Source organism: Marmota flaviventris, chromosome 4, assembly GCF_047511675.1.
Source record: "Marmota flaviventris isolate mMarFla1 chromosome 4, mMarFla1.hap1, whole genome shotgun sequence".
NCBI classification, from domain to species: domain Eukaryota; kingdom Metazoa; phylum Chordata; class Mammalia; order Rodentia; family Sciuridae; genus Marmota; species Marmota flaviventris.
Genome location: NC_092501.1, coordinates 18,577,152 through 18,599,211, shown reverse-complemented (window position 1 = coordinate 18,599,211; position 22,060 = coordinate 18,577,152). Strand labels below are relative to the sequence as shown.

The 22,060-nt window shown below is 33.0% G+C and overlaps 1 protein-coding gene across 4 annotated transcripts in view; it reads left to right on the top strand.

Annotated features, from left to right (window-relative positions):
* Positions 1 to 22,060, top strand: part of Shoc2 (SHOC2 leucine rich repeat scaffold protein) — a 90,553-nt gene that overhangs the window by 13,641 nt on the left and 54,852 nt on the right. For 2 of the 4 annotated variants that reach the window (XM_071610919.1, XM_027930212.2), the window contains exon 2: positions 17,829 to 18,768. In XM_071610919.1, the coding sequence (XP_071467020.1) occupies positions 18,066 to 18,768 (703 nt within the window). In that variant the 5' untranslated portion in view covers positions 17,829 to 18,065. Of the gene's footprint in view, positions 1 to 10,876; positions 10,964 to 15,774; positions 15,982 to 17,828; positions 18,769 to 22,060 lie in introns of those variants that run through there. The other 2 variants (XM_071610920.1, XM_027930211.2) reach the window with 2 other exon arrangements.

Below are 22,060 nucleotides of genomic sequence, written 5' to 3'. Positions count from 1 at the left end.
TCTTTGTCACCCCTGTTATTGATAAATTCATGCTTTTAAAAATTTCAAATTTTTAATGGTTTTGAAAAAAATCTATCAATGTTCTAATTTGTTTGGTAGATGACCCATGTTTGCTACTAAATTTACTGTGAATGCTTAAAACATTATGAGAGATAATAGATATTCCTCAGAAAATTTTTTTTATTGAAATACATTCGAGAAATCTTGTTTAATGTAATGCCCCCTGTGAAGAATATAAAGAGCACAAATAATTTCTTCTGTAAAGGCAATGTATAGTTATGTTTGGAAACATACTCCAGATCTCTTTGACCATTGGAACTAGATGTTATGGAAATACAGTTTGGGAAATTCTGAGAATGTATTAGAGAATATTTTCAGATTAACATATCATTAGGATATTCCAAAATATGTGTTTACATGACATTATGATTTCCCAAGGCTTGGGGACTAATGTGCTTTTAAATATGAAAATGTCCTAGTATGTAAATAAACTCAGAATATTTAATAATGCTAGTGTCTTCTATTTTCCAAGGTTTCTTTTTCTATAATCCTAAGAATTTTATTAGAATTGATCTTCCACACTGAATGTAATTCTTCATTGCCCAGTATATATTAAAATTTTCATCTTTGGAGCGACTTTCTATTAAGACTTGGTAGTATTAGGACTTAATTTTAGTGCTTTAAGGTGCCTATGAAGTCATATCATGTACCCGCTAGACTTATTTTTTATGTTAAAAAACTGCTAGACTTATTTTTCATGTTAAAAAAGAAAAAATTGAGGCCTAGAAATAGTTTTTGCTCACATCGCATTGCAATTTATCAAGGGATTTAGAACCAAAACCCTGCAGTTCTAGATCTTTCACTTCTTCCCTCTTTACTGCATTTTCTTTTTTGTATTTCACTTTTAAGCACATTTCTTTTTAAATGAAAATTAGCTAAATGATATCTCCATTAAATGGGAGAATTGAGGGAAAGGATTGAATCACTTTGGTGTTGAGTATGAGGTGAGTCAAATTTAATAAGAACCTATGTAAGCTGCTAGACATCCAGTTCCTCCTCATTTATCTAAATTATATTTTCACTTCTTTCTCTCTCTCCTCCACCTTTTGTTTGTGCACCCTCTGCCCGCCCCCCCCCCCCCCCCCCCAGTAAGAGAGAATAATTTTAAAATAAGCATGTATCCTCACCAGTTTTACTACTAATAATAATCAGGGCTAGGTCTTAAGAACAGGTGAATGGGCCAAGGATAGATGAGTTCAATTCTTTTCTGAATTGAGCTGCATCATCACTTCCTAGTGGTCAGTTATGAAAAGATTTATCTATATAGTCTACTATTATTAGACAAGTGCACTTAAATGACTAGAGCTGATATGGTTTTGGATTTAAATTTATAAAACTTCTTTTTTTAGCGTGCGTACTCAGAAAGATACCACTTAGTAGAAAGTAATTGGACTTTATATGAATTATGCATTTGATATAAGTGTATTTTTGAAACACATTTTTAAGTGCCAGAACAATCAGTAAACTACCAGTGTGATCTGTAGGATCAGGACTGAGTTGGGGGGGGGAAGTAATTTTTTAAAAATAGATATTTTGAGTTTTCTGTATTCTGTGGGCTAATCTTTTTCCCTAAACCATAGAAAACCATCCAACCTTTGCAACCCTTTTTCCGTCAAACATTTTTCTTGGTTCATGTGTCCAATTTAGCTTATTTACATGATTATATTTTTTATTGTATTCTGAAATAGAAGAGGCATATATCATTGTAGATGATAGTCTCATGACTTTGTCATATTTAATTTCTTTAAGCCAATGTTTCCTTATCTATAAATGGGCCTTAATCTGTCTCAGAATTATTTCAATAACTTAATGAACTGACTGCTAAAAGCATTTAGCACAGTCTTGGCATATAGCACTTGCTCAAAGATTATTTTTTGCTGCTGCAACTACTATTGTCAGATTCATATCTTACTATTTGACAAATAATTTCCCTAAATCTTGGTTATCTGTTAAATGGGAATACTGCTACCTGGGGTGCTTACTCCTTAAGAACTGTTTTGGAAATCAAATGTAATTATGTGAAAGTAGTTGGTAAACTCCCCTGAACTGATCTAGCAAATTTTATACTATTAGGACAGGGCGGGGTGGGGGATGGTGGTAAAAACCGGGAGTGGAGATCTGCTTTTTTGGGAAAGAGTTTAATTGAATGCTGTAAAACAGGTTTGTCTTTCCTGAGTTCTGGCAGACTGAGACACATGTGGACATAAACTTCCTTCTAGGCCAGGCAGACAAAGTACAGGCTTCTTTGTTTGGTGATTGTTATTTAGAGATACATCATTCCTTGCAAATTGAAGATTATCAAGATTTCTGTTTCATTGGTGTTCTTGATATAGTACTCATAAAATCTTAGATGAAGAATCTGTGGCAGTGTATCTATTTACTTTTAGAATTTGGCCTCAAATTTCTTTACCTTATTCCACTTTATGCCCTGCCATGTCCTCCTCCTCTCTCTCATCATCCCAACTCCCATGTCTTTTCCTGGGAGAGATTAAATAGTTAATTATGGTGTATTTTTTTTTATGTCTTCTCTGCTCTTACACAGATGTGTAACTCTCACATAAATTTATACTTTTTATTTTTATTAAAAAAACCCAAATCATATTATGAAGAAGATGCATTTTTGGAAGTTAGGTCCCAAGATCAGCACATATAGTAACAACAGTCTGTGAATAGCCCCTTCAAAATTCTGTAAATGCTCATAAAGTATATTACATGTGACTTTGCAAGATATTACATACGATTATGCATATATAGTATATGTAAATATGATAATTTATATAGTTGTATTTTATAGAGAGATGGTTAGTAGATTATTTAGATGTTGCTTAGGTACTACAGCAAATTACGAACATTCCAATTTACCAATTCTTACTATTTCTTGTTACTTTTGTTTCCTGTGATTTTTATCAGTTATTGGTTATTTAATGTTTTTCTGTTGCCTTCAACTCACATTTTCCCATGAATAATTTAGGAAACCATTACCACCCACTCAACCTGGCCTCTTGAGTAATTTGAAAATGAGTTGGTATCCTGAAAAATAATTCACATATTCTTACTTTAGATTGAGTGGAAAGGCAAAATAGTGCTATTTAAATTATTTCTTTCTCTTTTTTGCTGAGTTCACAGTTGAAGTACATATAAATTTATTGCTCTGAATATTTTTGTTCTGTGGCCTATTTTTTTAACTTTCTCCTTAGGTCCAAGATCAGCACATATAGTAACAACAGTCTATTTTTTTTTTCCCCCTGAAGTGCTGGGGATTGAACCCAGGGCCTTAGACATACTAGGTGAGGACTATCACTGAGTCATATCATTGACCCTTTTGATGGCTACATAATATTATATAAAACAGATGAAGCATAATTTATTCAGTACCCTGTTGTCAAACATTTGGTTTGTGCCCCGCCTCTTCTTTTCCTATCATTATTACTTCATTGAGTTTCTTCTTGTATATGTCTTCAGTATTTTTATGCCATATTTTTAGTCTTGAAATTTCTAAATCAAATAGTAATAATATATAATATAGAAATACAATATAAAATGTATATTACTAATGAAGATGTCTTTCTAAATCTTTCAAGACAGTCTGGGGAGGAACTCAGTTTGAGCATTTGCTTCAAAAGGGAAACATAACTTTGGACTGAATTTATGGAAGCAACTTAACAAACGTTGAATTAGCATACTACCTTACCCTGTCTTTACCTTTAACCATAGCTGAGAAACTAACACCCTAAATTTGATATTTCTCAATTCCTTATGTGTTTCTAAATTTTAGATGTAAACTGTTTTCACTCAACAATCAGGCACCTAATGTTTGGGAGTTTTTTTGCCCCCACCAACTAATATTTTTATTTTCTGGACACCAAATGGGTGTCTTATAATTCATTTTGACACCACCTGTAGTTCATTTCTGTTCCAGAAGTTAAAGAACTTGGTGCCAAAAGAGTGCCCCACTTTATTTTTTTTTTAATTTTTATTTTTAAAAAATATTTATTTTTTAGTTGTAGTTGGACAAAATACCTTTATTTATTTTTATGTGGTGCTGAGGATTGAACCCAGGGCCTTGCACGTGCTAGGCGAGCACTCTATTGCTGAGCCAACAACCCCAGCTCGGCTGCCCCCACTTTAGACAACAATCACAAGTCTGTATCATCTGTACTTTAAACACCTTTCTCAAGTTCAGTGAATGATGAACAGTTCACAGTACTCAGGAAGGCAGTTCAATTTCTGGTTTATTATAAAGTATACAACTCAGGAACAGTCATGAAATAGATGTGTGGGGTAGGGTGTGGGGAATGAGATGTAGATATCACATATCCCCTCTCAGTGCATCCACTTCTTACCACCTTGATGTATTCACCAAACCAGGATACTCCAAACCCTGTAATTTAGGGATCCTTATGAATATTTCATAGTGTGATTGATTAAATCACTGACAGTCTTTTTTTTTTTTTTAATTTATAAATAGTGATAGACTCAGGAAGCTGCAAAAAATAACACTTTACCCAGCTTCTCACAATGTTGTCATCTAATACAATAGTATAATATCTATATCAAAACTAGAAAATTGACAGTGGTATGACAGTTAACTAGCTTATATAACTTATTCACTTCTGTCCCCACTTTTTCATGTATTCATTGAGTATGTGTATAGTTCTGTGTATTTTTACCCCATATATAGATTCATTTAACAACTCTCAAAGTCAAGATACATTCTGGTTCTATCACCAATAAGTCAACTCTCCCTACCCTACCTTGACCCCATCCCCTAGCAACCACTTCTGTCTTCTCCATCTCTACTGTTTTGTTGTTTCAAAGAAGTTATTTAGGAATTATAAAGTTTGTAACCTTTTGAGATTGACTTTTCCACTAAGCTCAAGGTCCCTGAGATCAAGTTTCTTATATGTATCAATAGTTCATTCTTTTTTATTGCTGTCTTATGTTTCTTTGTGTAGCTGTATTAAGGCTTGTTTAACTATGTATTCACTGGAGGACATTTGGGTTGTTTCCACTCTGTATCATTATGAATTAAACTATTTTGAATAGTGGAATACAGATTTTTGCAAGAATATGTGTTCATTTCTTGGTGATGAATGCCAAGGAGTAGTACAGTTGCTAGGTTGTATAGTAAGGATATGTTCAGTTTTATAAGTATAGTAACTGCTCTTTTGTATACTGACTATACCCCTATTTTTCCTTCCCACCAGCAATGTATGAGATAATGTTGTATTAGCATTTGGTATTATTACTATTTTTTTCCCCTCTGTATGTGCTCTGTTAGTTGTATAGTGACATTTCATCATGATTTGATTTTTTTTGTGTGTGGGGGTATCAGCAATTGAGCTCAGGGGCACTCAACTACTGAGCCACATCTCCAACCCTGTTTTGTATTTTATTTAGAGATGGGTTCTCAATGAGTTGCTTAGCGCTTTGCTTTTGCTGAGGCTGGTGTTGATCCTCCTGTCTCAGCCTCTGGAGCTGCTGGGATTATAGGCATGCACCACTGTGCCCAGCTTGATTTTAAGTTTTTTAAAACTGGCCTGTGTTAGTGTTGTGGGTATAAATTTCTGGATGTATATATTTCTGGAAGAACATTAGACTCCTAAATAAACTACTCGACTAATTTACTCTAGTAAACTAGTTTCTTGATCTTTCCTGTTCTGTCAGTTGTCTTAGAAATTAATAATTTATTAAGTTGAGTTTTTTTCTCCTTTCTAGCCTAAAATCTAAATTGCATGTTCCCTTATTTTTTCTGCCACACTTGCCCTCTAAATCTCAACTTTAGATTAATTTAAGAATACAATTTATATTGCCAAATACTGGCAGAAAAAAAGCCGCAGCTTTGGAGATTGGCGCTCCTATAAATTAATACCTAAATTTATCAAACTCTGTAATTTTGTCTCTGGTCTATGTCATCATTACTTCTTTCAAAACCCTACCTCTCTTGTTCTCAGCAGATTAATTTGCTTTTGCTTTGCCAAACAAATATGATGCTATATGTAATTTGAGATAATTATCACCCTTGACTTCTTCCTGTTCCTCTTATTCCCAAATGAACTTGTCTGCAACTGAAATTCGTTCTGATTTCCTGTTTGAAAGGGAAAAAGATCCTTCCTTTCTAGTTTTCTGCTAATATGTTAGATCTTTTTGACTACTACTAAAATTCAACTAGCTGAACTGGCTGCTACTTTGACAATATTTTTTTCTAGTTCATGTATATCTCTGTTTTTCCATCTGTCCATCCCTAAATGTTTATCTTTACCAAAGTATTAATATGTTTTTCTTCTGCATGCTCTTCGTTGATACTCTCATCTCAGACCTTTGTTGTTGACACCAAAGTTAGATCTTTATTTCTAGCTCAGACATTTCTTTATTCCAAATCCATATTTTCAAATACGAACTAAGAACTTTAGTGTAAGCTTGTCCAAAATGCTACTTTGCTCTTTTTTATATTCCTTAATTTGAATATCCATTCTGCATCTACCTAATTGCTTAAGCCAGCAGCTTAGATATTATTTTGTGCCCCCCATTCCCATTCATCCTTGTTTTGATTTTGTCTCTAAAACATCTCTTGAATTATTTCCATCTTCTCTGATGACTTTTTGCTTTTAGTGATTCTCAAGTACAGCAGACAATATTTATATGAAAATTAGTATTCTGAAATAATAGTAATCTAATCAAAATCATCATAATATCCGAAGTAATTGAGAAGAGACATGAGAAGAAAGAATGTTTTGTGTCATGTAAATGCTTAGGTACAGTGGCACTTAGAAAACAATGAAGAATTATATTTTGCATGTGAATATGAAAATGCTTAGGCACAATACTAGAAAATAAGAATACAAATGTGTGTATATATAATCACATATATCATGAATATAATAGGTGCAAGTACAAACCAATACAAATGTATCATTTGTGACTCTCACCAAGATTGGTATGATTATCAGAAATAATGAATAAATTTAAATGTTTCAAGTTTAAAAAAGTAGTCTTCCTTCTATTATGTAGATATTACTTTTTACTTCCTGAAAAGTGCAAAAGCTATTGTAACTATACTTTTCTCATTGACCAAGACATAGATAAAGTGCTTTGCTTGTGTTTTCAGCACAGAATTTAGGCACTTGAAAAATATTTGTCAGGGGTTCATCAGAGAGGGAGGAAGGAAATTCAGATAGCCGGGGAATGCACAGGGAATTGTGGGGGGGGGCAGTGAAACTTAACCAGATACCTCGCTGTACATTTGTTGAAAACTATAGAATGTACAACACAGTTGAGATCCTTTTCTCAACTGCAGCTTCATCTTTCTTATTCACAATTCTGAAAAATTATGTTCAATTTAGTTTGTCTCATAATGTTCTTGAATCTCAGTCCTTACATGTAAAAAATTTTCTCATGGAGTGTTCTTCATTGTTTTTCTATCTGATTATTTGTCCTTTGAAGGCAAGAACTAGGTCTGTTTACTCAGCACTTAGCGTAATATTGATACATGGGAGGAGTTCAATAAATATTTCTCAAATAGATGAATGACATAATTACAGTTTTCTTTTGCTTGAGGTCTTCTGTGGACTACTATTTAGAAACTGTTTACCTATGTCTTATTGGTGTCTTCCATACTTGACCCATTATAAAAATGCCCAAATAGATAGTTTTTGTGATTGCATTTAAAAAAAATACATTACCAGGACTGTGCTACAAAATAGTCTGTAGTTCTTTTTCTCCCAGGCACAATTTAGTTGTAAATTATTATTATTATTATTATTATTATTATTATTATTATATGCCTTTATTTTTATGTGGTGCTGAGGATCGAATCCAGGGCTTCACACATGCCAGGTGCGTGCTCTACCGCTAAGCCATAATCCAAGCCCTAGTAAATTATCTTTTTATTATTTTCCTATAGTAGTGTACATCTTTTTAAAATTAAATTTTTTTTTTAGTTGTTAATGGGCCTTTGTTTTATTTATTTATATGTGGTGCTTGAGACTCGAAACCAGTACCTCACACATGCTAGGCAAGTGCTCTACCACTGAGCTACAACCCCATCCCTCCCTTTAAAAAAATTTTTACAGTAGTGTGATCTATTATGTCATGGTTAGGAGGCATTTAAAGTTAAACAATTGAATTACAAAGCAGTAAAATTATTTCCAAGGAAGGAAACTGTTTGAAATTGTGTCCTTTTAATGTAACCCCTGTATTCCAGAAAATGGTGTGACATATCACCACAACCCTACTTATTGGATATTGACAAGTTATGCGTTCTATATAAATTTCAGAGTTGTGGCAGCATTTATGACAGCATCACAAATATTTTTCTTCCTACTCTCATTTAATTTTTTAAAAACTAAAAACCCAGTCATTTTATACTAGATTTAATGGCAAATAAGAATGCAGTTATTGGGTATTTTATTATGTATAATAACCCAGCTTTTGAACCAGTTCTAGTATCTTTAGCCTTATCTGGAAGACGGTGGAATGTATGCTAGGATATTCCTGATAGACTTACCATTTTTTTTATAAATAATCATTGTGTTCATGAAAGTATATTTGTATGTATTTGTACTTGAGGAAAAGAAAAAATTTTCTTGGTAGTATTAACAAAATATGTGCCTTTTCAAATTGAATAGCATTTGTGAGCAAGGTTACTTTTTATCTAATGTTGAACTTGATTGAAAAAAGTCTTTTCCTATTTGAATTGCTACTCTTTAAAAAAATATTAAAATGTTTTCCCCCAAAAAAATGGTTTTTAAAATTCTATTTCAAATGCATCAATCAACACCCTTTTTTTTTTCCTCTTAGCACTGGGCTTTGAACTCATGGCCTTGCACATACTAGGCAGACACTACTACTGAGATACATCTCCACCCTTTTTTTTTTTTCTTCTTTTAATTATTTTGAGATTGCCTGGCTTGGCCTGGAACTCGAAATCTGTCTACCTTAGCCTCCTGAGTAGCTGGAATCACATATATACTACTGAGCTTAGTGCAAATGCTGCTTTAGAACTGCATATTGTAGATTTGTATTGTCCAATGTATGCTTTGTATTGTTTGTGTAATTTTTTGAAGTAATTTTAGATTTATATTATTTATAAAAACAGTTCTCCTTTACTCTTCCCTCAGTTTGCACTAATTCTAACATTTTCTATAACTATGCTATGATTATTGAAATCCCAGATTTGATATTGGTACAATACTATGAACTAAATCACAAATTATAGCCTGGGTTTGAGATTATACCAGTTTTTCCATGCACTCTTCTCTCACCTGTGCGAGTGAAATTTGATCACATGTATAGATTCTTATGAACACTACCATAAAGTTCAGAACTGTTCATCACTTCTGAGAAACTCTTGTTACCTTTATGATCACACCTTCACTTCAACCCCAAGTCATCACACCACTAACTCATTATCTATCACTTTAATTTTGTCATTTAAGAATAGTATATGAACAGAGTCATACAATATGTAACATAGTGAGATCCATCTAATTTTTTGAATGAGGTCGGTAATAGTTTATCCCTTTTTATTGAATAATGTGCCATTGCATGAATGCACCACAGTTTTTTCATTTGCCTATTAAATTATATTTGGTTTGTTTCCAGCTTTGAAGTATTACAAATAAGATTGCAGTCAACATGTAAATGCCTAATTGTCATTCCTCCAGAAGAAATACCCAGGAGTGCAAGTGCTAGGTTATATGGTAAATGTGTGTTTAACTTTAGGAGGGGCTGCCAAATTATTTTCTATAGTGACTGTGCCATTTTATATGCTTGTCAGCAGTGAATGAGAGATCCAGTTTATCTACATTTTGACCAGCTTATGGTATCATTGTTTTTACTTTAGCTCATCTAGTGGTACCAGTACTTGGATTTCCTTAATGGCTAATGATGTTGAACATTTTTGCTTGTGCTTATTTGCCATTTATGTCTTCTTTGGAGTGTCTGAGTTTTTACCTATTTTCTGATCAGATTGTTGTCTTATTATTTAAGAGTTTTTAAAATAAGTATATATTCTGGATGTAACTCCTTTGTCATATGTGATTTATAAACACAGAACTCTCAGACTATAGCTTATCTTTTTGTTCTCTTAATTGGGTCTTCACTGTACAGAGTTTTGTGATGAAATCCGCGTGTTGATTTTTTTTTTTCCCCCTTTAAGGACTTGACTTTGGGTGTCATAACTCTTTGATACCATATCATTAATTAAAGTCCATTTTTTTGATCTATACATTTTGTTTTGATATATGAAGACATGTATCTACCAATAAAGTATCATACAGAACAGTTTTCATGTCCTAAAACTCCGGTGCACCACTTACTCATTCTTCCCTTTCTCTCCCACAACCCTCTACAAATAACTGATCTTTTTACTATCTCCGTAGTTTGTTTTGTCTTTCAGAGAATGCCATGTTAGAATTATACAATATGAGCCTTTCATATTGGTTTTTTTTTTTTCAGCTTATAAATGTCTTCCCTCAAGTATTTTCAGATCCTGATATCTTTTAATCACTAAGTTTTATTCCATTGTATGGATGTGCCACGGTTTATCTATTCACCTACTGAAGAATATCTTGGTTGCTTCCAAGTTTGGACAACAAAAAATAAAGCTGCTATGAAAATTTGTGTGCAGGTTTTTATGTAGATGTAAGTTTTCAACTCATCTGGGTAAATACGAGGACAGTAATTGGTTTATACAAGAATACATTTAGTTTTATAAGAGACAGTCTAAGTGGCTTATATCATTTTGCATTCACACCAGCAATGAAACAGAGTTCTAGTTGCTCTCTTTTCTTGTCAGCATTTGGTGTTGTCCAACTAATTTTTGAAAGCTGTGCAAAAGGAATTCAATGGAGACGGCCTTTGAAGAAATGATGTTGGAATAACTAGACTTATTTTGTATAAGGTATATAAACCTCATATATAAAAATTAACTTGTATAAAAATTAACTCAATGATTCAGATCTAAATGTGAAAAAGTTAAAAAAACTTCTAAGAGAAAATCCTTCGGCATTTATTTAGACCTTTGATTTCTTTCACCAGTGTTTGGTAGTTTTGAACTAATAGTTTGTACATGTTATTAGGCTTATACATAGATATTTTAATTTTTGAAACTCTTGAAAATGGGATTGTGTTCTTAATTTTGTTGTTCAGTTGTTTATTTCTAACCAGTTGAAATATGGCTTATATTGACTTTTTTTTCTGTGACCATGCTGAACTTCTTTAATAGTTCTGAGGACTCCACATAGGCAATCATGTTGTCTGCAAGGCACGATAGTTTTAAATTAATCCTTTCTAATCTGTATGCTGTTTCTTTTTCCTGCTTTATTGGACTGGCTAGGACTTTCAGTATTATTATATTTAATAAGAGTGTTAAAGTCTGTATTAATTTGTAGATATATTGCTGAATATTTTTGTATCTCTGTTTATGAAACATGAGGTCTATTGGTAAATAGCTTCTTTTTTTTTTTTTTGTCCTGTGTCTATATTTGGTATCAGGGTGATGCTGACCTCAAAAAATGTGTACTTCCTGGAAGAGATGTACAGAATTGATGTTATTTCTTCTTGAGATGTTCATTAGTATTCATTAGTAAAACCATCTGTAGTTGGTAATTTCCTTTTTGGAAATTTTGAAACTGATTTCAGAATGCTTTAGTATTTTAGGACTATTAAAATGCTCTAATTCATCTTGAGTTTTTGTAGTGTGTGATTTCCAAATATTATTTTGTGTAAGTTGTCAAATTTATGTCTGTAGAGTTGTTTTCAGTATTTTATTATCCTTTTAATGTTTGTGTAGTCTTTAGTAATATTCCCTCTTTTATTCCTAATAGTGGTAACTCGTGACTTCTCTTTTTAGCTTTGTCAGAGTTCCTAGATGTTTATTGGGTTCATGTATTCTTTTTAAAGAATTAGCTTTTGGTTTTACTGATTTTTTTTTTTTTTTGTCCCCTCTCCTTAGTTTACGATTTCATGGATTTCTGTTCTCTATGTCCTTTCTGCTTTCTTTGAGCTTCTTTTACTTTTCTTTTTCAAGTGTCTTGTGCTTAGATTATGGGATTATGTGTCATTTTTCTAATCATGTAGTTACATAAATTTCCCTTTAGGTGCTGCCGTATCTAAATAGATTTTATCTTGATTCATCTCAGTATATAGTTTAGTTTTCCTGTTCCTTCCTTGATCTACAGACAGACTGTTAGACTTTTGTTATTTTTCTGCTATTGATTTTTAGTTTAATTGTGGCCAGGTAACATTCTATGATTTTAATTCTTTTATGAGCCAAGATAGGGGTTTATCTTATTCTTGTAACCTTGGAAAAAAGTGTATTCTATTTTTACTAGTAGAATATTCTAGAAATTTCAGCTAGATCCAGTTGATTTGTGGTATTGTTTTTTTTTTTTTTTTTTTAATTCTAAATCTTTGCTATTTTCTGCATTTTAGTCTTATACTACTGAGAATGGGGCGATGAAATCCCCAATTATAGGTGAAGGTTTATGGATTTTAGTTTTATCATGGTCATTTTGAGACTTATTATTTTTAATTCTGATTTGTTTAAATTTTCTGTTTTAGCACATAAACTGGTTCAGAACACATGTCCTGACCTGACCCACTTCTATGGTCTTTGGTTCCAGTTTATTTTCAAAACTCTGATCTATGGGCCATCCCAAAGCCTATAGTTCACTTCTTAAGACTAGTTACTTTCATGCTTGAGCTACTATGAGTTATGCCTGAAAATACTACATAGATTGAAAGAATCCCTTTTTTTTCAGCTCCTTACTCTCCTAATCTTCCCTTCTCTCTGACTGGGAAGGAGTGGTATATTACCTCTTTGCCAATATTTGCTTAGTGCAAAACAAGGGATGATCAGCAGGGCTCTCTTCCTTATAATCTGATAAGTGCAACTTGGAAATGGTCAGCAGGACTCTACTTCATACTCCTGAACCACAGAGATGATGTGAAGGGGAATGTATACTGCTTCTGTACAAGTAATTACAAAGCTGGATGGTTGGCAGGGTTTCACTCCACAGTCTTTGTGGTTTTAGTGCCAGTTGAGGAGGTAGAGGGACATGAATTCTTCTACTTTTTCGAGTAAGGAAGGAATGGTCAAAAGGGCACTATCTTGGAAAGCTACCTTTTTCACAGTTCTTTGGCTGGAGAGAGCAGATATTTCTTGATGTTTTCATTTGTTTTTGCCTCTTGGTATTTTTTGGTTGTGGGTTTCTCTACTGCCCAGGTTAGGATATGTAGGAGATGAAGACAAATCCCAAGGAACTCACTTTCAGATAATTCTTAAAGTCCCAACACCCCCTGTCAGTCTCCCTTCTTTTCTCTACTTTTCATAGTCTTCAGCTAGTTGCTTTATAAGTTTTATCCAGGGTTTTAGGTTATTTTCAGTGGAAAGAATATAATAATAATAATAATAATAATAATAATAATAATAATAATAATAATAAAATAATAATAATAATAAAATTGAGCTATCTTGTCTGGGACCAGAAGTCTTGTCTATTATAATTCAAGATCTAATGTTGTAAAAGCATTCACCTTAGAAAAAACTAAGGGATATATTTAGTGTGTGTGTCCTATTGATTGTTTTTCTTTTGCATAAACATTATGACACATATGATTAGCGTAGTTTTTATACCAGGAATAGATCTTAATAGGCTTGTGATTTCTCTCTTCTTTCTTTATTGTCTCTTCTTCCTAAATCATAGGAAATTTCTTTTGGAAATAGCAAAATGTAATGTGAGTATATTACAAGAGCAAGGAAAAAATACTTTTTGTGTCCAATTTGCATAAAAATATAGTTCCTGAAAGTAATGATTTAAAACCTGAAACAGTGACAGGACAAGGGGTGGCAAACTATGGAACAATGGCCAAATATAGTTTGAGACCTGTTTTGCTATAAAATTTTGTTGAAACGCATCTACTCCTGTTTATGTGTTGTCTGCTTCTGCATTCATACTAAAATAACAGACTTCAAGTTCCTGTAACAGACCAATTTGGCCTGCAAAACCTATGGCCCTTTACAGGAGAAGTTTATTGGCCTCAAAAGTTTCATGTACTGAAGGCTTGGTCCCCCCTTATGGCCCTTTTTGGGAGGTAATGGAACCTAGTAGAGGAAGTTAGATCATTGGGGGAATACCCTTAAAGAGAATATTGAGACCCTGGTACCTTTCTCCCTTTTTGCTTCCTGGCAACCATGTTGTGAGTAGTTTTGCTCCTCCATGTGGCACTTGCCTTGATGTACTGTCTCAGGCCCAAAGGTAACAGGGTCAAGCAACCATGGACTGAAACCTGTGAGCCAACACAATCCTTTCTTCCTTAAAGCTTTTTATCTCAGATATTCCTTACAGTGACAGAAAGCTTAGTGATAGAATCCTTGGCTTAGAAAATATTGGAAGCCTAAATTAATAAACATCCTTATACAATCATGATATGTCTGCTTATCTTTGTAATCCAGCATGGCATAAGGCAAAGAATGTGGAATTTAAAATCAGGCATACCTATTTTTGTATTTTTCTTTAGTCACTTATTAGATGTGTCAGTGTTCTTGTTTGTAAATTGAGAATAGAGGCACTCTTAATTTAGGAATTTAAAATTGCTTTCATAATTTGAAACAGATTTATATGCTAGTGAAAGTTACTTCAACCTAGACTTCTGCAGGGCAGAATTCAGTGCCATTTTCTTGTTTGATGCCATTTTGGATTAACAGTAAAATGGATTTAAGAGAGTAAATTTGGTTATGAGTAGGGAATTTGTTTAATATCTTCCTGGACATCTGGTTGTGAGAGTATGAAATAAGATAAATAAAAAGCCCATATCAAGTGTTCTATATATAGTAGTTATTAGTTGGTTGAAAATAAGAGTTACCTGGGGTGGTAAAGATCTCAGTGTAAAAACACATTGCTGACTTCAGCTTAATTGATACAATTTTATGCCCCCCCCCCTTGATTTTAAGAATTTTGAGACTGAGTACCATTCATACTGTTGCATGAATGGGTACAATATTCCGATTTTGTATAAATGTAGTTGTTCCCCCAAACATACAATTAAAGTGATGAAATAAATCCCAAACTCTTGAATAACTTATTTCCAAGAAACATCAAAGATTACTCTGAATACATTTTCTCTCAAAAATTTTGGCAGTGTCACTTCATTCAGATATAGATCCCTAATTCACTTAGGGCTGTCAAATCAGTTCTCCTTAACAAACTATATTTTTATTGGAAGTATAAAATTTTTAGTTAATAGCCCAGCCTCATTGATTAATTAAAGAAAAAGCATGGTGAACTGTAACTAAGTTATGAACTAGCAAATCTCATTAGGTATAGGAGCTGCAGGATGAGCATGTGATTCAGTTCAAATCTATCACTGCTATAGTAAAATCATTGAAATAATTCAAGTATTGGTAGTTTGAAGTTCAAATATAGCGGATGGTATTGATAAACTATGGGAACTCCCCTTAGTCTTCAGTAGGACCTTAAAATTATTAGTAATATTGTTTTTTCATTATTGTAGTTATCTTCTGACCTGTCCTTGACCTTCAACCTTCGTTGTTTTAGAATTATATTTAAGAAATACATTTACTGGTTTTCAGATCCCACATTTGATCAAGTGTTTCCCAAAATTGATAAGCTTTCTTTTTTTAGTTGTTAATAGACCTTTATTTTATTTATTTATTTGCAGTGCTGAGAATCTGAACCCAGTGCTTCACACAAGCCAGGCAAATGCACTACTGCTGAGCTCCAGCCTCTTGATAAGCTTTTATTGAGGCACTTTTGTTTTAGGTTTTAGAATTTCCTGGATTCCTTTCCCTAAAGATTCCGATTGAGCAGTTTGAGATGGAGCCTGGACATTTGTATTTTTAAATCTTACTTGATTTCTACACAGGAACATAGGAGTTGTTGTCCTTCTAAATTGTGTGTAAGTAAAAAGTGAATTTTCAGAAACTTGGCAGTGTCACTTGATGACCTTTCAGTGTTTGTGTTGTTGTTGTTGTTTGTTTTTAGTACCAGTTGAACCCAGGGGCACTTAACCACTGAACCACATTCCTAGCTCTTTTTATTTTTTTGAGACTGGATCTCGCCAAGTTATTTAGGGCCTCATTAAATTGCTGAGGCTGGCTTTGAATCTGTGATCCTCCTGCCTCAGCCTCTGAGGAGCTACTAGGATTTACACGCATGTGTCATCATGCCTGGCTGGCTCCTGATGACATTTCTTAAGTACAGACAGATAAACAATGTTGTATCCTGTAAGTTATTGCATATTTTCCATTATTCATTGTTAAATGGTTTGAGTAAAAGCACTTCATGGTTTGAAGGGGGCATAGTGGTAAATAATGTGAAATGGGCTTTTGTGGTATGCTAGCCAAATAATAGCATATTTATTTAATTGTATATACCAATGTAAGTTCATACTTTGCAGTTTCAAATTATAGATCATTAATTCTCTACCCAGTTCCTATTATCATTGTTATATCTCTTGTTTGAGCAAAGCCCTACCTTTTCATTGTCTATGCAAACCAAGTCCATTCATTCTTACTTTAGGCAAAACCTTCCCTTTCATGATGTACCACCTACCTCTCCTTGTTTGAATTCTATCCCATTATTAAAGGGCCAATTAGCCTAAGTTTCTCAGCTGTTTTCATTGATAATGATTTTCCTAAAAGTTCTATAGCTGATATCTAACCTGTAAATTTGTATGGGTGAGGGGCCCATAGCAAAATAAATAAATAAATAAATTTATTTTTTTCCTGTTCCTATGATCAAACCCAGAGTCTTGATGCATTCCATTCAAGTTGTTTTATCAGTTATATAGAGTTAACAAGAGTTAAAACTAGGAATCATTTATTTTAAATTTAAAAAAATATTTAGGGAGGAATGATGCCTTTTCCAAAGCTTTTATTACTTTTTTGGTCTTTGTGGATTCATTTTGCCAGTGAAGTTTTTGTGGATTCCTTTTACCAGTGAACCTTTTGTACTTACTGTGCTATTGATCTTTCTCACTTTTCTAGAATATAGACATCATTTGAGATTGCTCTGTCATGGTTTCTCAAGGGTGGTCCCTCAGATTTACCTGTATAAGAATCAACTAGATTCCTTATTAAAAGTGCATATTTTAATAATCTTTCCCCTAAACTATTTGCTTTTTTCCATGCATATCATTTTGTTGTTTTTGTTCTTTTGCCACACTGCTGTCCATTCTTTTATCAACTTTGAAATCCTTTCTGTTTTGTAAAGCTATAAGTAGTTATAGATAGAACAATTTTAGGGTACTGGTTAGAATATAGGCTGTGGACATATGCTGCCTAATTTTAAATTTTGGCTCTTTTTTCCCCAAGATAACAAAGCTAGTTATCTAAAAATATTTTTGTGCTTTAGTGTCCCTTTGTATAAAATGAGGATAACAGTTTATCTCATAGTGCTGTTATATATACATATTAAAATAAATATTTGTAAATTCTTTAGTGTTTGTACTTAGCCCTTAGTAAATGTTAGTTGCTGTTGTGATTTCTCACTTTAACTTTCATAAAGTTTTGTAACAGTAATTTGTGATCATTTACCTCTATTAGATTGCAAATTCCTAGAAGTGAGGGCCTGCCCTATTAACTTTTGTAGTTTTCAGTGGATTTTACATTATAAAGTGTTCAATAAATACTGCATCAAGTAATAGGAACATGGCAAAGTTCATAGTAAGATAGTTTTTCAGAGGCTATTTACTTAATATAAATTATAACTTAAGGTAATTTAATACTCTCTATTATATTTCAGGAATTCTAATGAATCATTGACCAGCACCATTTTACCAGTTGGAATGAGTTGTCAGAAATGGGCATAGTGCTTTTAGATCAACCATGTAACAGATGGATGTTACTCCATGCTGATTACTTTTTCAAGCCAACACCTGTTTAATTGTGTAGGCTCTTTGTCTCTTCATCTTTGAATTCAATTGCTAGCAAATAAAGTAAAAGTTCATGTAGTTTTTTTTTTTCCTAAGTTTGAGTCATCATGAGTAGTAGTTTAGGAAAAGAAAAAGACTCTAAAGAGAAAGATCCCAAAGTACCATCAGCCAAGGAAAGAGAAAAGGAGGCAAAGGCCTCTGGAGGTTTTGGGAAAGAAAGCAAAGAAAAAGAACCTAAAACCAAAGGGAAAGATGCCAAAGATGGAAAAAAGGACTCCAGTGCTGCCCAACCAGGGGTGGCTTTTTCAGTTGACAATACGATCAAACGGCCAAATCCTGCACCTGGGACTAGGAAAAAATCCAGTAACGCAGAAGTGATTAAAGAGCTCAACAAATGCCGGGAAGAGAATTCAATGCGTTTGGACTTATCCAAGAGATCTATACACATATTGCCATCATCAATCAAAGAGTTGACTCAATTAACAGAACTTTATTTATACAGTAACAAACTGCAGTCCCTCCCAGCAGAGGTGGGCTGTTTAGTAAATCTCATGACACTGGCTCTAAGTGAAAATTCACTTACCAGTTTGCCTGACTCTCTTGATAACTTGAAGAAGCTGCGGATGCTTGATTTACGGCATAATAAACTGAGAGAAATTCCTTCAGTGGTGTATAGGCTAGATTCTCTCACCACACTCTACCTTCGCTTTAATCGTATTACTACTGTGGAAAAGGACATCAAAAACCTGTCAAAACTCAGCATGCTTAGCATTCGCGAGAACAAAATCAAACAACTACCTGCTGAAATTGGTAAGAGGATTTGGATTATTACTATTATTTTTAGTATTTGTTATGCTTAGTAATTTTGTTGAGTGCTTTTCCATATCAGAAAGTTCCTGAAACTTGTTTCTAAATTCCATTTTCCCTGTGATTTACTTAATACTACATGACTTGAGATTACTTTGTAAGCTTCAAAAGTAAGATAGAAAGTAGGTGTAATTAGACCTTTATCACAAACTGAATCTGCTCTGATTTTGGAGAAAATGAATTTGAAAGATGTTTGCCTAATTTTTAAGTTTTTATCTATTTTTAGGGGATCACAACAGACACTAGTATGGCAATTTGTAAATCAATGGATGTGTAACTGATGTGATTCTGCAATCTGTGTATGGGGTGAAGGTGGGAGTTCATAACCCACTTGAATCAAAGTGTGGAATATGATATGTCAAGAAATTTGTAATGTTTTGAACAACCCACAATAAAAAATTAAAAAAAAATAAAAAATAAAGTATCTATATATTTATACTAGATATATTAAGACTCCAATTCCCATTCTGACTTTCCTTTTTTTATCTGAAGACTAAATTCACATCACTTTTCTACTTGGTCTTACTAAAGGTTGTCACATTAGAGCTTTGCAAAACAGCAGTGTCATAGGAAAATAGAAAAACGTTTTATAAATTTTGAAAGTACTTACATTTTCATTAAAAATCATCTAATATGAATATACTACAGTGAATCTTACCATTATGTATATCCATAAGACGCTAATTTTTAAAAAGTGTAAGTAAATAGCAGAAAGATCAGTAAGGGAAAGGGAATAGGAGGAGGGGAAGGGGATAAGGGTATTTAGGTCTAAATTGGAACAAATCATACTCTAATTTATAATTATGTCAAAATGAATCCTAATGTATCACTAATATGAAGCAATTAAAAAATGGGAAAAAAAAACTAATATAGTAGCAGCTTGAGCCCAATATTTCCAGGTATGCCTGGGCAACATAATGAGACCTTATCTCAAAAATGACTTTGAAAGTTATTTGCCTAATTTTTAAGTTTAATAGCAAACAAAAAAAATCCAGTACAGAAAAATTAGAAGAAGAGAGATCTTATAAATCCAACACTTAGCATTTTGATTTCATTCTGGTCTTGTATAGAAAGCTGAATTGTAACGAAACAAAGGAAATGTTTTTTAAGAGGATGAAAAAGTAAGGAATATAGATGTGTAAAGTCAGTAAACGGCAATTGTCTTTATTAAAATTCATTGGCATCAATTTTTGTGAAAATTAAAGGTACTGTCTTTGTCCTTTTTATTAGATTTTTTAAAAAAACAGAATAAAAAGTGTATTTTGAAACTTTAAAGGGAAGTTTTTATTTTGTTAAAGGTTTATTTACACAAAGATGAATTAAATATATTCTTACATTAAAAATTGATCTTGTAGTAGATGATACAGGAAATTTTTGATTTTAGGTTCTACAGCTTTTCAGGGAAATAATATTTTCTTTTTTAAGATGCATTTAAACTTGGGTAACATGTTCTATTACATTTAATTCTAATTAGACACTTAAAATATTAATTTAAAAATACTTAGACTAGCCATTATATTATATATTTTCTGAAGTAATACACTGTATGTGCAAAGGAAGTATGGTTTGCTCAAGAGAGATTAAAATACTCCCAGGAATTTCTTTGTGGAAATGCTGCATTCCATATCTTCCCATAGAAATGAAATTGTTGAATGACTCATTTTAGTACCATATTGTTAAAATGTGACTTGCATTTATGGCTTATTGTTGAGTAGAAGTACAGACTTGGAAAAAACAAATAGTGAATTTTTATATATATTATAAATATTATTGCCTGTATTATTATTGTTTTGCGTTTTTTGCTATACTTAGTCCTAAAACGTTTGACTTTAATTCACAAGTCTTTAAGGGTTTCTTTCCATAGCATTGCTATCAAATTACCTGGAAATTAGCATATTTAAGTGAGGAATTATTTCATAGAACTTAAAAAAATTTTTTTAAGTTTTAGATGGACACAATCTTTATTTATTTACTTTTTTTTAATGTGGTGCTGAGAATTGAACCCAGGGCCTCATGCATGTGAGGCAAGTACTCTACCACTGAGCTACAACCCCAGCCCTATTTAACAGAATTTTAAATTTAACTTCAGTTTGTTCTTGGGAATATACACGCAGCAGTTTTACTGAAAATTGAGCATATCTTTTTAAATTGGCATATTTTATTTTATTAAATGGTTTATATTTGGAGCTACCTAATCTTTGTTTTTAGAATTACAAATATATGAATAAAGGCAATCATTGAATTTGTTAATGTGCGCCCTTCCACCATTACTTAACATTACTAAAGTTTGTGTGTGTGTGTGTGTGTGTGTGTTTAATGCAAACATCATACATTTGTTTTAATACAAGTAGGGTATCAGGTAGAAAGTAAATTGCTTTTAAATATAATGTTTAGTAGGAGTAATGGTTTATAAGGTTTAATTTAGTTGAATTTGGGATAAACATGCAGAAGTCTGCATTATTCATTTCCTTATAGTGAACAAAAATAAAGATCTAGTAAAAATAACAAACAGTAATAATAGCTGTTGTTGGAGCACACTGTTAATATGTCATATACTGTGTGTTGATCTGTTCATGTATATTATTCTGTTTTGTATTACTATAATGAAATACTGGAGGCAGGGTAACTTAGTAAAGAAAAGAGGTTTATTTAGCTCTTAGTTGTGCAGATTCTAATCTATAGAGCTGGCATAAGATTGGCCTTGGTGAAGAAGGCCTTATGGTATATGACATTGCAATGTTGGGAGTGCCGGCAAGAGGGAGCTATCACATTGCCAAACAGGAAGCCTGAGAGTCTGGGAGTAGCCAGGCTTGTTCTTTTACAACAACCCTCCTGGCCGAATTCAGAGGTCTCACAGCAAATACTTTGTTTCCTTCCAAGGGCAACTTTGCAATGGCTTAAGGACCTTCCCCATTAGATATCAGCTCATACCTACCACTAAAGAGAACTGGGCCTCCAGCACATGAACCCTTGAATGAACTACATCCAAACCATAGCATCCTGTGTATTTTATATGTATATCACTAAATCTTTTTGATACCCAATAAAATGGGTATCCCTTCCTCGTAGTGCCGAAGGAACTAAAATTGTAGCAATTAGATAATTTATAGAAGATCCTGCAACTAGGAAATTTTCTGATTTTGGACCTGGGTCTCAGTTTTCACTCTATGGCCCCCACTGGTCTAGACAAATGATATTAATCCCATTCTGATTTAGATTCTGATTTAGTGATCTC